This window comes from Carlito syrichta, unplaced genomic scaffold, assembly GCF_000164805.1.
Source record: "Carlito syrichta isolate Samal-C Ts95f unplaced genomic scaffold, Tarsius_syrichta-2.0.1 Scaffold312719, whole genome shotgun sequence".
NCBI classification, from domain to species: Eukaryota; Metazoa; Chordata; class Mammalia; order Primates; family Tarsiidae; genus Carlito; species Carlito syrichta.
Window position 1 is genome coordinate 434,111 of NW_007256815.1, and position 16,473 is coordinate 450,583.

The following is a 16,473-nucleotide window of genomic DNA, read 5'->3' on the forward strand; positions in this document are numbered from 1 at the left end:
CAAGTAGCTGGAACTACAGGTGCGCGCTACCATGCCCGGCTAATTTTTTTGATTTATTGTAGAGATGAGGTCTCACCAAGTTGCCCATGCGGGTCGCGAACCCACAGGCTCAGGCAATTCACTCACCTCGGCCTCCCAAAGCGCTGTGATTACAGGCTGAGCCACAGAGCCCGGTCCGGAGCCACCGAGTCCGGCCTAATTTTTTATTTATTGTAGATATGAGGTCTCGCCAAGTTGCCCAGGCTGGTCTCAAACCCCTGGGCTCAGGCAATCCTCTCACCTCGGCCTCCCAAAGTGGGATTAGGCATGAGCCACCATGCTTGGCCTCTTCCCCACTTTTTAAGGAAAATAAACACTAAACCTTCTGAGAATCTCTTCAGACAAAAATAGCCACAGATGGGTCTGTGACTCATGTGTTTTCCCGGGTGTGCCCTCAAGCTCTGGCTCAATAAACTTCAATTGATTGAGACACCTGCCTCAGTCACTCATTTTCATTAACATAAGAAATACCAGATTGGACCTCTATTGTTTACTATCCAGAGATGAGAAACACAATACCTATAACAGAATGAATTTCTATGTTTTCCTGGGTCTGCCAGGAAGTCACCTCCCTGATTGCTTGCAAAACCTGGATTCAGTCACCAGGAGGGTTTGTAGGCACTCCTCCATAACGTCAACCCCAAGTTCTGTAACAGCAGCTGGTCATTCCCGATTAATGAGCCACACTCCCAGTGTGACAGTCTGGGCAGTGCCTCAGTTGCATAACCAATTTTTCCAATTATATTCTAGTATAAAAGAAAACAGACTTTTACTGGATTTGTGTACTGTGTTCTGAATGTGTCTCTCAAAGTTAATGTGAAGTGGAAGAAGCAAATTGCAAAAGAACACATACTATTATGATTCCATTTATACAAAATGTTCAGAACAGACAAAACCATAGAGATAGAAAATAGAATAGTGGTTACCTATGGTTGGGGGTAATGGGGAAAGGGTACTGGTGGGTGACAGTTAAAGGGTTCAAGAATGTTCTAAAATCAGATAATAGTGATCTTGGCCAGGTGCGGTGGCTCACATCTATAATCCCAGCACTTTGGGAGGCCATGGCAAGAGGATTGCCTGAGCCCATGGGTTCGAGACCAACCTGGGCAACTTGGCGAGACCTCATCTCTACAATAAATCAAAAAATTAGCCAGGCATGGTGGTATGTGCCTGTAGTTCCAGCTACTAGAAGGCTGAGGTAGAAGGATCACCTGAGTCCAACAGGTTGAGGCTGTGGTGGCTGAAAGTGTACCACTGCACTCCAGTCTGGGCGACAGAGTGAGAGTCTAGTTCAAAATAAATAAATATATTAATAAAATAATAAAATAAAATAAAAACAAAATATAGTGATCTCATGTTCTATATTCTGGATACAAGTCTCTTGTCAGATAGCTGATTTGCAAATATTTTTATCCCATCCCATTGATTGTCCTTTCACTTTCTTGATAGTGTCTTTTGAAGCACAAAAGAAATTATGGGTCTGGCATAACTTCTTCCCTCCCTCGCTCCCTCCCTCCCTCCTTTCTTTCTTTTGAGTCAGAGTCTTGCTCTGTCACTCAGGCTGGAGCACAGTGGCATGCTGCTCAGGGGCACCACAGACTCAACCTGCTGGGTTCAGGTGATCCTTCCACCTCAACCTTCCAAGTAGCTGGAACTTCAGGCATGCGCCACCATGCCTGGCTAATTTTTTGATTTATTGTAGAGATGAGGGCTCATCAAGTTGCCCAAGCTTGTCTTGAACCTGTGGACACAGGCAATCCTCTCGCCTCAGACTCCCAAAGTGCTGGGATTACAGGCTTGAGTCACTGGGCCCAGCCCCAAAGATGCTTTAAAGCATTCAACCTCAAACATTCACCACCAACTTCTTTTTTTGAGTTGGAGCCTCACTCTGTCACCCAGACTGGAGTGCAGTGGCATGCTCCCGGCCACTGCAGCCTCGACTTGCTGGGCTCCAGCGATCCCTCCGCCTCATCCTTCCAAGTAGCCGGAACTACAGTGCGCGCTACCACACCCAGCTAATTTTTGATATATTGTAGGGACGAGGTCTCGCCAACTTGCTCAGGTGGGTCTCGAACCTGCAGGCTCAGGTAATCCACTCACCTCAGCCTCCCAAAGTGCTGGGATTACAGATTGAACCATCGAGCCCGGCCCCAAACTTTCTTTAGGCATCTGCCCCCCTCTCCAATCTTGGAGAGGTAGATCCACCCTTTCTCTCTGATCTACTTTCTAAATAAACTTTCTTTTTTTTTGAGTTGGAGTCTCACTCAGTCGCCCAGACTGGAGTGCAGTGCCCGCTCCCGGCCACCGCACCCTCGACCTGCTGGTCTCTGGCGATCCTTCCGCTCAGCCTTCCAAGTAGCTGGAACTACAGGCGTGCACTACCACGCCCAGCTAATTTTTTGATTTATTGTAGAGATGAGGTTTCGCCAAGTTGCCCAGGTGAGTCTCCAACCCGCTGGCTCAGGCAATCCACTCACCTCAGCCTCCCAAAGGCGCGGGATTACAGGCTGAGCCACCGAGCTCGGCTAAACATTCTTTTCTAAACTGATTTCTATGCAATTCTTTGCATACCTTTGGCACTGGCTCAGCCCACAGACCTAACAGGTTTTAATTTTGATAAAATCCAACTTATCTATTTTTTATTTTGTTGCTTGCGCTTTTAGTGTTATATCTAAGAAATCATTGTCTAATCCAAGATTATGAAGATTTGCTTCTACATTTTCTTCCAAGAGTTTTATAGTTTTTACTCTTAAATTTAGGTCTACAATCCATTCTGAGTTAATTTCTAGATATGATATCATGGAGGGGTTCTACTTAATTCTTTTACATGTTGATACCCAGTTGTCTAAAAATTCTTTCAACATTGAATTGCTTTGGTACCTTGTCAAAAATCAAGTAACCATAAATGTAAGGATTTTTATTCTGGACTTTTAAATCCATAGATTGAGAATGAAATGGAATTCTATTGATCTATGGGTCTATCCTATACCAGTACCCACTGTTACCTCGTCTGGATTAGTGTAGCTAATGTCGTAAGTTTTGAAATCAGTGAGTGCTCCAATTTTATTCTTTTAAAAGACTGGTTTGGCTATTCTGGGTCTCCTGGGGTTGTTTTGTTTTGTTTTGTTTTTAGTCAGAGTCTCTGTTGCCCAGTTTGGAGTGCAGTGGCACTCCCACAGCCACCGCAGCCTCGACCTGCTGAGTTCAGATGATCCTTCCCCCTCTGTCTTCCAGGTACCTGAAACTATAGGCATGCACCACCATGCCCGGCTAATTTTTTTGATTTATTTTACAGACAAGTTTTCACCAAGTTTTCCAGGCTGGTCTCAAATCCCTGAGCTCATGCAATCCTCTCGCCTCTGTCTCCCAAAGTGTTGGGATTACAGGCATGAGTCACCATGCTCAGCCAGTCTCTTGTATTTTAATATGAATTTTAGGATCTTCTTATTAATTTGTTAAAAAATACAGCTGGGATTTTAATAGAGGTTTCTTGAATCTGTAGATCAGTTTGGGAGGTACTGCCATATTAATAATATTAATTTTACTGATCCACGGGGTGTGGGGTGTATTTCCATTTACTTAGGACTTTTCAAATTTCTTTTTAAAAAATGTTATGTAGGCCAGGCTCGGTGGCTTAGCCTATAATCCCAGCACTTCCGGAGGCTGAGGTGAGTGGATTGCCTGAGCCTGCGGGTTTGAGACCCGCCCGGGCAACTTGGCAAGACCTCATCTCTATAGTAAATCAAAAATTAGCCAGGCATGGTAGTGTGTACCAATAGTTCCGGCTACTTGGAAGGCTGAAGTGGAAGGATTGCCAGAGCCCAGCAGGTCGAGGCTGTGGTGGCCGGGAGCATGCCACTGTACTCTGCACTCATCTGGGCAAAATAGTGAGACTCCAACTCAAAGAAAAAAAATGTTATGTAGTTTTCAGTGTACAAGTCTTTAACTTCTTTTTTTTTGAAGTCGGAGTCTCACTCTGTTGACCAGGCTGGAGTGCAGTCGCACGCTCACAGCCACTCCAGTGTCGACCTGCTGGGCTCAGCAATCCTTCTGCCTCAGTCTTCCAACTAGCTGGAACTATAGGTGTGTGCCACCATGCCCGGCTTTTTAAAAATTTTTTTTATTGTAGAGACGAGGTCTCACCAAGTTGCCCAGGCTGGTCTTGAACTCTTGGGCTCAAGCAATCCTCTCACCTCTGCCTCCCAAAGTGCTGGGAATACAAGCATGAGCTGCTGTGCCTGGCTTGAACTTCTTTTGATAAATTTATTTCTTTTTTTTTATACTCTTGTGAATAAAATTGTTTTCTCAATTTGATTTTCAGGTTACTTATCACTAGCATATAGAAATACAATTGATTTTTGTACAGAATCTTGAATCTTGCAACCTTGTTGAACTCATTTATTAGCTCTGATAGTCTTGGGGATTCCTAGGAATTTCTTTATACATAGTGTCTTGTCATCTATGAATAGAGATAGTTTTACTTCTTTTCACATTTGGGCACATTTAACTCATTATTTCTGCTTAATTGACCTGGAGAGGACGAATGCTGAATAGAAGAGTGAACAGACATCCTTGCTTTGTTTCTGATCTTAAGGTAAAGACTATCAAAGTCTTTCACCATTAAGTATGATATTAACTATGGGTTTCTCATGGATGCCTCTTATCAGGTTGAGGAAATTCTCTTCTAATCCTAGTTTGTTGACAGTTTTTGTCATGAAACTGTGCTTAGCTTTTGTCAAATTCTTTTTCTGAGTACATTGAGATTTTACTTTTGTCTTTTTTTTTTTTTTGAGTGAGTGATGGTTTTATTGGCAAACTGGCACTACAGAGGTAGTGTATGAAGTCACTTCAAATAACAGATTTCCTTGCTTATCTTACAACTAGTGCTTCAATTACCCACTTAAACTTCAGGGCAGAACATCTATATGCGGAGTTTGAGTTTTAGGCCTGGGGCAGCTGAAAAATGAAAGTTACCACTCCATTCCAGTCCTTGGATGTCAGTATATTCCCCTTCACCTTCCACCCTATTTTCATTGAAATTTCCAGTACACTTTGACCCAGTTGGGAACGTGTAAGTCCCCAATCCATGAAACATATTATCCTTAAATTGTCCTTCATATACTGCTCCTGTAAAATGTTCAGGTCTTCCAAAACCATTCATCTTGTCATCTTTCCAGCTTCCTATGTAGACAATCCCATTAAGAGTGGTGTGGCTACCCATTCCGTTTCTCTCATAGATTCCAGAAGATGTTCTTGGACAGTCACCATCATACTTGTCTCCATTTGGAAATATAACGCTTATCTTATACACTTCTGAAGCTGTTAGACTGTCGCAACTCTGCGAGTCCTCCAGGGCCACCACCTCTGCGGCCTGGAGGGAATGAGGCACAGGTGAAGCGCCCAGTGTGACTCAGTTGCCAGGGTGACCAGGAGCCCCTCACCCGGAAGCAATTACCTTTTGTCCTTTATTTTATTAATATAAATATGGTCTAGTGCGCTGATTGATTTTCCTATCATAAAACAACGTTGCATTCCTGAGAGCAATTCTACTTGTTCAGAATATATATACTCCTTTGTATATCCTGTTGCTTCCAGTTTAGTAGGCTTTTGTTGAGGATAATCACATCTACATTGGTAAGGAATATTGGTTTGTAGTTTTCATGTCTTGTGATGTCTTTGTGTGGTTTTGCTAAGAGGCTAATATGATCTTATAGAATGAGTTGGGACATAGGGCCCTTCTCTTCTATTTCTCAGAAGAGTTCATGAAGGGTTGGGGTTAATTCTTTAAATGTCTGATAGAATTTATTACTAAAGTCATGGAAGCATGGATTTTTATTCTTATGGGAAATTTTAAAATTACTAACTCAGACCCCTGCTGTGGGTTTTGGTTTAACAGAGGCTCTTGGTGCACTGTAGCCTGCAGACACCTGGCACGTGCCCTACCCCCATCAAGATGCCCAAGAGGAAGTTCAGTTAAGCTGAAGGAATAGTGAAGGAAGAGCCCAAGAGAAGATTGGCACAGTTGTTGGCTAAAACTGCTCCTGTAAAAGTGGAAGCAAAGCAGGAAAGAAAGAAGCCAAAACTGATTAATAGCCTATGCCCTGGCTTATCAGTGGTCCCCGTCTCCCTTCTTGTACAAGCCAGGGGAATATTTTTGTCAACTATTTTGTAAATGCAAGTTTTTCAGTAACTATAGAAACATTTTTTTCCCCCAGAATCTCACTCTGTCACCCAGGCTAGAGTGCAGTGGCATGCTCACGGTCACTGCAGACTCGACCTGCTGGGCTCAGGTGACCCTTCCACCTCAGTCTTCCAAGTAGCTGGAACCACAGGTGCATGTTAACACGCCTGGCTAATTTTTTTTATTTATTGGAGAGATGAGGTCTTGCCAAGTTGCCCAGGCTGGTCTCAAAACCCTGGACACAGGTAATCCTCTCACTTCTGCCTCCCAAATTGCTGGAAGTACAGGTATGAGCCACTGTGCTCAGCCAGCTCTAGACACTTTCTAAAATTTTTTTGGAGTCCAAGTCTCACTCTTTCGCCCAGGCTGGAGTGCAGTGACACAATCACGGCCACCACAGCCTTGACCTGCTGGGCTCAGACTATCCTTCCACCTCAGCCTTCCAAGTAACTGGAACTACAGGCATGAGCCACTATGCCCAGCCGAATTTTTGATTTACTATAAGAGACGAGGTCTCACCATGTTGGTCAGGTTGGTCTCGAATCTCTGAACTCAGGCAATCCTCTCGCCTCTACCTCCCAAAGTCCTGGGATTACAGGCATGAGCCACCACACCTGGCTAGAAACATTTTTAAGAAAGAAGGAATCCCACCTCATCCTATTTTTTTTAAACACAAATTGCTTTTTTTTTAAAGAAGTGAAATCACTTGCTGGTTGTTTATGTTTTGGTACAACCAGAAAACAGTGTGGGATATTGAATTACAGGAGGCTTTGACTGTCTTGGGTGTCAGTTTAACATTCTATAGAAGGGTTTTTTTTTTGTTTTTTGTTTTTTTTTTGAGTTGGAGTCTCACTCTGTCGCCCAGACTGGAATGCAGTGGCCGCTCCCGGCCACCGCAGCCTCAACCTGCTGGGCTCCTGCGATCCTTCTGTCTCAGCCTTCCAAGTAGCTGGAATTACAGGCATGCGCTACCACGCCCAGCTGATTTTTTTGATTTATTGTAGAGATAGATCCTTCTGTCTCAGCCTTCCAAGTAGCTGGAATTACAGGCATGCGCTACCACGCCCAGCTGATTTTTTTGATTTATTGTAGAGATAGATCCTTCTGTCTCAGCCTTCCAAGTAGCTGGAATTACAGGCATGCGCTACCACGCCCAGCTGATTTTTTTGATTTATTGTAGAGATAGGTCTCGCCAAGTTGCCCAGGTGGGTCTCGAACCCATGGGCTCAGGCAATCCATTCACCTCAGCCTCCCAAAGGCGCGGGATTACAGGTTGAGCCACCAAGCCCGGCGGGGGTTTGTTTTTATATCCCATAATACAAAGCATACTAAATGGCAATATGGAGTCACAGTCCTGCATTTACTATCTTGAACAGTTTATTTGTGGGGGAGGGGCGGATCAGAGTCTCACTCTGTCACCCAGGCTGGAGTGCAGTGACACGCTCATGGCCACTGCAGCCTTGATCTGCTGGGCTCAGGCAATCCTTTTGCCTCAGTCTTCCAACTAGCTGGAACCACAGGTGTGCATTACCACGCCCGGCTAATTTTTTGATTTACTGTAGAGACGAGGTCTTGCCAGGTTGCCCAGGCTGGTCTCGCACCTCTGAGTTCAGGCAATCCTTTCACCTTTGCCTTTCAAAGTGCTGAGATTACAGGAGTGAGCCACCATGCCTGGTTCAACATATTATTATTTTTTTTTTCAGTCAGAGTCTCGCTCTGTTACCCAGGCTGGAGTGCTGTGGCACAATCATTGTTCACTGAAGCCTCAAATTCCTGGGCTCAGACGATCCTCCCACCTCAGCCTCCTGAGTAGCTGGAATTACAGGGACATGCTGCCATACCTGGTTAATTTTTTAATTTTTTTGTAGAGCCAATATCTTTCTGTTGCCTAGGCTGATCTTAAGCTCCTGGATTTAAGCAATCCTCTCTCTTTGGCCTCCCAAAGTGCTGGGATTATAGACATGAGCCACAGTGCCTGGCCAAAAAAAAAAAAAAAATTTTTTTTTTTTTTTGAGTTGGAGTGCCTCACTCTGTCGCCCAGACTGGAGTGCAGCGCAGCCTTGACCTGCTGGGCTCTGGCAATCCTTCTGCCTCAGCCTTCCGAGTAGCTGGAATTACAGGCATGCGCTACCACGCCCGGCTGATTTTTGATTTATTGTTGAGATGAGGTCTCGCCAAGTTGCCCAGGCAGGTCTCGAACCCGCAAGCTCAGGCAATCCACTCACCTCAGCCTCCCAAGGCGCGGGATTACAGGCTGAGCCACCGAGCCCGGGTAAAAATTTTTTTAAAGAAAGAAAATAATTATTTATTTTATAAGAATATTTATTATAAAAATATTGTCATTTAGTTATCTATAAATACAAAACCTACAAAATATCTTATAGACAATGGCAGGTACCAATCTCATGAATCAAATACCTTGGTGTGTTCTAAATTATGCAGTTTTCCATCTTTGCTGAATGTGCTTTGCTTATTTGCAGTCTTAAATTTTTTTTTTTTTTTTTTTTTTTGTTAGAGTCTCACTCTGTTGCCCAGGCTGGAATGCAGTGGCACGCTCCCGGTCACCGCAGCCTCGACCTGCTGGGCTCCGGCGATCCTTCCACCTCAGCCTTCCAAGTAGCCAGAACTACAGGTGTGCACTACGACACCCGGCTAATTTTTTATTTATTGTAGAGACGAGGTCTAATCAAGTTGCCCGGGCAGGTCTCAAACCCACAGGCTCAGGCAATCCACTCACCTTGGTCTCCCAAAGTGCTGAACCACCAAGTCCGGCCTACACTTTCTTTACATCCAGTTCCCATACCCCAAGTACCCCTAGTTTCCTTGAACTTTCCAGTTATGTGGACCCACACATTTCTTGCTTATTTAAGCAAATATGAGTTGGTTTCCTTTTTTTTTCTTTTTTTTTTTTTGAGTTGGAGTCTCACTCTGTGACTCAGACTGGAGTGCAGTGGCCGCTTCTGGCCACCGCAGCCTCGACCTGCTGGGCTCCGGCGATCCTTCTGCCTCAGCCTTCCAAGTAGCCAGGATTAGAGACAACACTACCACGCCTGGCTGATTTTTTTATTTATTGTAGAGATGAAGTCTCACCAAGTTGCCCAGGCGGGTCTCGAACCCGCGGGCTCAGGCAATCCACTCACCTCAGCCTCCCAAATCGTGGGATTATAGGCTGAGCCACAGAGTCCGGTATGAGTTGGTTTCTATCTGTCACAGTTGAGGGAGTGTAAAACCCAATCCCTCCATCCCCTCCTTAAACATGTGGGATGGGGTACCTGCATAATGAACATTTGTATACCTAACCCTGAATTGTACCCCACATCTTTAAAATGAAAAATGAAAAAAAAAAAAAGCATCTGGGATGGCTCAGATCCTGGACACCTAGCACTGGTCCATCCTTTCTTGTCAAGGGGAGAGTTAATCATTCTCTTGGCAACTCCTGGTTACATTCCCCAAGTCCCCTCCCTCTCCTGGGCCCCCACCTCAAGTTCTTTGGCAGGGTAACTCCCTGACTTCCAGGTTCCCTGGGCATCTGGCACTCTTGGAAGAACCAGACCAGGTGGGGCAACAGGTAGGCCTTCCTCAGCTGGACCACCCAGATAAGACCCCCAGAGTGGGCTCTCCAGGAAAGTCCAGAGTATACCTGACAGCTTGGCCTTCACCTGGTTGGAGGATCCACCATGCTGAATGTGGTGATCTGGCTGGGGTCATTCTTCCAAGCAGGTGGCTACCTGACTAAGGTGGTGCCATGGGGCCTGGTTCTCAGGGATCTCAGTAGGAAGAACATCACAGTTCCCTATTTTTCTGAATAAAGACCCACTGTCCTCCCCACCCTGCCCACCACGCTAGCAGTCAGGCAAACTCAGCCATCAGTGAACTCGCCCAGCATGTGCTAGCATCTCAGTTTCTGGCCTGGTGAGGTAGGGGATGTTCTGGTCTTCAGTTCTTGGAAGTTGCCATCAGGGTTGGTGCTAAAGCAAACCAGGGGACTTGCATGTGGATGAGGGCTGAAAGTTGGAAATTCAGGAAACAGGAGGAATCAGGGCCTGGGGATGCAGACCGAGAACAAGAAGATGGAGACTAACACTGTGAAATTGGAAATGAGGGCCTAGGGGTCTAGGGGGCTGTCTGGGACTGAGAAAACTTGTTAACTTTGGAAACTGGACTGGGCAGATTGGAAAGACAGATCCTGAGGACCCAAGCCCAAGGTGGGCTTGTTCAGGCCAAGCTGGATCCAAGTGGCCTCAGGATATTATCAGGCCTCTTGCCACCTCTCAGCTCTGCTTTCCTCTGGGGTGCCTTCATGCTCAGGTGGATTCCCTGAATGCTTAGAGTAGCCTTTATAGGTTTTTTGCAGGATTTATTGAGGATGGAAAAGCTCCCACAGTGGGAGGGGACCTGAAGGGGTTGTCCTATAGGTCTTAAGGAGACTCATATCCCTAAAATGGACCTAGTGATGTATGTACTCTGATTGATTCCATAGGGGTCACTGCCGTCAGTTCACTCACTATGGGCAGAAGGCTGTTCATACACCCAGCCACAGAGCAGCCGGCATAGGTCTGGGGGTGCTGCAATTCATACCCCACCAGAACGCTAGTGGCCTTGAGTCCCCTGGAAGCTGCAGTGAGGAAAATTAGGACAGTTCTTAGAGTGAATGAAGTCCAGTAGTCTCGTAGGGGTTGGCAGTAAGCGTTACCAAGATGGGGCAGGCATGGCCAGGGGACCTGATTCTGGAATTGCCAACGACTTGTACCCATTCCCTACCCAGGGACCGGGCCACTCTCCACACCCCATTTTCTGGCACCACAAAACAGGGAGGGCAGTGGAATTGAGGGATCTCCTTAAGGGAGATCTCCTTGCATCAGGCAGTAGATTCTCAGAGTTGATCCAAATCAAAGGGCCTGTTTTTTCACCTAGGTGTCACCTGCAGCCATCTAGGGACTCCACTAGGCTGAGAATTGTTACCATTAATTGTTCAATTAAAGCACGGTGAGCCTTGTCCCAGCACCCATAGGATCATCTCAGATGAGATGACCACACATCTGAGAAAGGTGGTTGCATGTGGTGGGTTATGAATTGCAGTACTTCCTGGCTGGCCCTTCTAGTTTCGGGAAACTAAGGGGACTTTTCCTTGTTGGGAATAGCAAACAGTGAACCTTGGGCTCAGACTTTGCTTCAACTCAGGTGACTGCCCTCTGTGGACAGCCAGGGGCCTTAGATCCTATCTCAGCAGCTGCCTTCCCTATAGTCCCCTCCAAACTCCCCAACCCCAGATCTGAGACCCCATTGGGCAGGACTGTGGACCTGGGAGCCCCTGGCCATCCGCTGTGCAGCTGGAGGCAGTGGATGGCCTGACCCAGGCAGGCCCCTCATTGTGGGCTATCCTGCCTTCCAAGGGACTGGCTTCAGCACTGGGCAACATGAAGAATTGGCCCTGCAGCATCTTCCTCCCTTTGTTATTTTGACCTCTGCCTGTTTCCTACAGGGCACTGACAGGAAGCTTCTGGAGACTTCAAAGGGCAGTGGTTTCCTTAGATTGCTCACCCCCAGTCCCGGTCCCAGGACTCAAGGCCACCAGCTCCTTTCTCTTCAGGAGACCATGCATGTCCTGCAGGGTCAGATAGAGTCCTCTGTGGCTCTCGGAATTGGTACATTTTGCACAAACACACACGTGGCACAGAGCAGAGGTTCCATGAATGTGTTTGGTCATTGCCTGATGAGAGGGAAGATAGGAAGAAGCTGGGAGGTGGCTCCACCAGCCTCCAGTCCAGGGTGGACAGGAGCGGGTAGGCTCCAATGATCAGTGTTGACAGGGTGTGGGGGCAGAGTGGTGAAGGTGAGTAGGGTGTACATGAGACCAGGAGCCCTACAGAAAGGACTGGCCCAGCCCTGCTGCCAACTCTGCCTATCTTGTCCTGTGCTAGTCCTCTTCTCTGAATCTCTCTCTATTCACCAGGTGACTTCTGAAGTTCACACTCAATCTGCTAGCCCCCACTGCACAAAGGGAAGCAGCTTCATCAAGCTACCTCTGTCCCAGCCCTCCTGGTTGTCAGCACCCTGGGAGGCTATGGCCCGGCAGTGGCCTCTTCCCTCAGAGCTGGTCTGTGTCTGAGCCACCTGGGAGCTGGCCCCACTCCTGCTTAATGGAGCTGTGGGGTCAAGGCCTGGGAGGCCTTCCAGGCCACGGAATTCCCCTCTGCTCAGATGGTCATGCCAAGAAGGGAAGGGAGGCTGAAAGAGGAGGAAGACTAGGTCCTTCAAAGGCCCACTTGCAGGCCAAGTCAAGGACAGAAGGTTTCTGAAGTTTGGAAAGGGCATCCAGGGACTGGAACCATCACAGGCTGAGCTCCAGCAGCAGGAGCAGGAACCATCACCCCAAGTGCCTGCTCCCACTCCTCATGGCTGCAGGGGCTCCTCTGCAGAAGTGTGGCTCCTTGCCTGTGAGAACAGGGCTTTGATGCCTGGCCAGTCACACTGCATCACAGCTCAGCACCCTGCCTCTCCTCCTTACTTGCCTACAAAGTGAAGAGAATGCCACAGAAGCCAAGACCCCTGCCCTGGCATAGCCTCCCCCAAACATCCTCTTCTGAATTTGCCACCCTCCCGCCTGGATCAGGTGTCTCTTCCAAGTTTCTTTTCATGCGGCTTCAGTCCTTGGCTTGGGAGTCCAAGAACTGCCCACCATGGTCAGTGCTGAGTCTCTACTTCTTGCAGATGTCAACAAGCATGGGGCCCAGGGACCATCTACCAGCAGCCCAGAGAGAAGACAGCTATAGCCAAGTCAGCCTGAAGAAAGGGTCTGGGATCTTTGGGGATTTGATTGCAGGAAGAACTAGAACCTAGAGAGGTTGGTGGCTCAGGAGAGGGGGGCAATGCTCTCAGGCTGAAGGGTCCTAAGATGGGCTAGAACCTTAAATTCCATCTCTTCTGAGTCCCCTCACCTAGCCTCTCTTGTGTCTGGACCTTGAACCAGACCCCTGGTGTAAATTCCCAGGCAGGATACTCCTAGAAGACCTGCAGGTAAGCAGTCACTCCCAGGTCACAAAGACAGACAGGAAACTCAGCATGTCACAGCTCTATTCTGCCTGACCCTCATGACCTTCAGAAATGCTTGTGGAGCAGTGGCCCTGCTGGGAAAAGGCCCTGCTGCTCATTGGGCAAATGCCTGTCTCTGATGACTGTGGCTCATTGCTGTGTGGGCCCTGGGGGCTCAGGGAAGTTGCAAGTAGCAATGGTGGGGACATGACCCCAGAGGACATGACCCCAGTATCTGTGAGACCAGCCTGGAGTGGCTGAACTCCCGCCCAGGAGAGCCATGCCAGGACTCAGGGAAGAGGCAGCCCCTGCTGAACAGGCCAGGCCATGGCTCCAGCTCAGGGAGATGTCTGCACAGACAGGTGCTCAAAAGATTAACAACGCAGACTCATTGAAAAGAAACATTTCATTGTACAAATCCCACATAGGTCCCAGGCCCAGGGCCTTAACCCAAAGCCCCAACTTGTTTCTAGCTCCAGACCTGCTCTTTGCATCCCACTTGCACTATCAAGAGCCAGGGTCTCCTGTGGAGTGTGCAGGTGTCCCTGAGCGTGCTCATATGGGAACATCCCTGGGCTGTAGGCACTCAGGCACAGTGGTAACCTTGAAGTGAAGACAGGGGGAGTGGAGTGAGGTTCCCACTTGTCCAGTCTCAGGGACCACAGAGGTCCACACAGTCCTTTCCGCTGTGGAACACGTAGTAGATGCTGGTGGGAGGGAACATAGCAACAGCACCGAGTAGGGAGCCCACTTGGATGGCCACGCCAGCTGCTAGCAGTGCCAGCTGGCCCCCGCCATGCAGCAAGGAGCTGACTGCCACCTTCACATATGAGAACACGCCCAGACACAGCACCCATGACAGCACCTGAGAGAGGATGCAGCAACAGCTAAGCATGAGATACCCCTACTCTAGGGCAAATCCCCCTTCCCACCTCATGTACCTCCCGTACTCACCACAAGGACCACTCCTGCAGAGGTGCCCACCAGGGGCGGGCAGGGGCTCAGGATTGCCAGTGCCATCAGGTAGGCCCCAAAGAGCATGCCCAGCAGAGAGAGAGCACCCAGCCCTGCCAGAGAACTGTAGGGGATAAGAAACTCAGGGCTGACTGTGCTAGGACACAACTCCCACCTTTAAGTCACCCCCACCAAGGGACTTGGGGGCCCTTGTGTACCTGCACAGCATGCCCATGGCCAGGAAGCAGGCAAGGGGGTTGGCAGCACTGCCCAGCACCACAGACAGGTGGTAGGCCAGGCGTCCATAGGGCAAGCAGGAAAAGCTCTGCACAGAAGGCAGTACCCCATTGGTCAATGCGTTGGTGGTGGCCAGCAGCCCCAATAGGCAGGCACTGCGGGCTGAGAGCAGCTGAAAGGCTTTAGGGTCTGGGTCAGGGGTGGAGCCTGCTGGCCGGTTTGGTGGCTCCTGCAGTGGCGAGGCCTCTTCTTCCTCCTCTTCCTCCTCTGTTCCTGGGGCTCCCACCTGCAGGCCAGGCCCTGAGCCCCCTGTGGGTACAGATGATAGTGATGGCAACAGCAACAGGAGACCTTGGAAGGCAGCAGCTGAGATGACCAGAAGGGCGGTCAGTGCCCAGAAGAAGGTGCTGGCGGGAAAACGCTCAGGAAAGTCGAGGGGGGGCCCAGGGGTGCCGTTGGTGGGGGCTGGTGGGCACTCCAGGCGGCCCACACCCTGCGCTAGGGCCAGCACACAGGGCAGCAGGGCGCTGAGGCCCTGACCCAAGAAGAAAGACCGCAAGAAGGGAGGTGGCAGGTGGCTCAGAAAGGGCAAGAAAGTGACATTAGAGGCGCAGCAGGCCAGTGCCAGCATGAAGGAAAGCACTAGGAAGGCCATAGAATGAAGTTGCCCTGCCACTGGGGCCACATGGCGCCACAGAGGGGCCAGCAGGGCTGTGCCCACCACAGTTAGTGCCTGTACCACCTGGATGGGGACCCGCTCGCCCTTGCCCGGGGCCAGCCGCCGCCACATGGTCACCACCAGTAAACCCAGGTTCCCCAGTGCCACAAGCACAGACAAGTAAGAGGGGAGGCTCCAACCTGCAGGGGAGAGAGAAGGTCATGTCAGGGGCACGATAGCTGAGGGACAAAGAACAGCTGCAGCCCACCTTCCCGGGCACATTTGCCCTGCTCTTCCCTACACTTCCCTCCCACTCACCCTCTGGAAGGTCTTTTACCACCACAGGCAGCTCCACCCAGATGCCGTTGATGGCAGTCCATGAGCCCATGCCAAAGAGAGCCACCAGCAGGTGGGTCAGCACCAAGCGGCCCAGTGTGGGTGCTGCCATTCAGCCCAAAGCTGGGCTCTGCAGGACAGGGCCCAGGTCACAGCCAGGTCTTTCCCCACCTAGGTCCTGAGATGCTCTGCTCTCCTGGGAACTGAAGACCTCCTGCAGCTTGAGAGAAACAGACAGGCATGAGGGACACAGAACAGGAGTAAGAATAGGGTCAGACTACCAAAACCAAGGGAACTGGAAGGAATCCCTGGCGAGAGAAAGATGGAGAGGCTAAAACGTACCAAGTAGCTCCGGCCCGCCAGCGTCGGGACCACGACACAGCAACGCAGACAAGTAGAGAACCTAGAAGCTGGCCAAGGCTCCGCGACCTCAGGGGAGGATGACGAAACGCGTTGATCTTCCTACTCACGAGGAACCAGGAGTTTCTAAAACCACCACCACCACCCTCACCCCCAAATGGACCCCAGGACAGGGGCACTTCTAGGGCTTCTGCGGTTTCCAAGACTGTAAGAGACAAGTCGCATTTGAGGTGGGGAGGGGTCGGAGAGGGCTGTGCCCCGAGGGATGCCGTCCTCTCGTCGGGGTCGGGTGGGCGGCCGGGGAGCCGGGGTCCCTGCGCCTCCAAGTCCAGCACCCCACTCTCTCCGACCTACCGGCTGGCCTTTCCGCCACGCGACAGCGCTGGACTCTGGCCAGGGACGCCGTTCAGCCCAGAGCCCGCAAGGTTAGGATCTGGCCCAGCCAGGGAGGGGACTGATTACAACTCACCTGCTGGAAACTCCGGGACATCGCCGCCGGGCCCGCCCCCAGCATGGCCCACGGCCGGAAGTCCCGCCCCGAAGTAGAGTGTCGGCGGGCGGATCGTCCAACTGAATCTGAAGGGAGGGGAATGGGTGTGCTCTGCCCCACCTTTTCCGCCCTCGGCCCCGCCCCTTCCGTTCCACCAGGGTTGGCCCTGGAGCGCGGTCGATGGCT

At 49.7% G+C, this 16,473-nt stretch overlaps 1 protein-coding gene and 1 pseudogene across 2 annotated transcripts; both read right to left on the bottom strand.

Moving 5' to 3' along the window:
* Window positions 1-4,814: 4,814 nt before the first annotated feature.
* LOC103272520 lies at window positions 4,815-5,352 on the bottom strand (annotated as a pseudogene). The gene has a single exon (XR_002482650.1). The product of XR_002482650.1 is annotated as an MORN repeat-containing protein 2 pseudogene (transcript).
* Window positions 5,353-13,643: 8,291 nt separating this feature from the next.
* Window positions 13,644-15,677, bottom strand: SLC52A2 (solute carrier family 52 member 2). Its single transcript, XM_008069985.1, has 4 exons — window positions 15,420-15,677; window positions 14,425-15,301; window positions 14,207-14,330; window positions 13,644-14,117 (listed from the first exon to the last, which is right to left on the bottom strand). The coding sequence occupies exons 1-4, from the start codon at window positions 15,547-15,549 to the stop codon at window positions 13,905-13,907; spliced, it is 1,344 nt and encodes a 447-aa protein (XP_008068176.1). The 5' UTR covers window positions 15,550-15,677; the 3' UTR covers window positions 13,644-13,904.
* Between the last annotated feature and the right edge of the window lie 796 nt (window positions 15,678-16,473).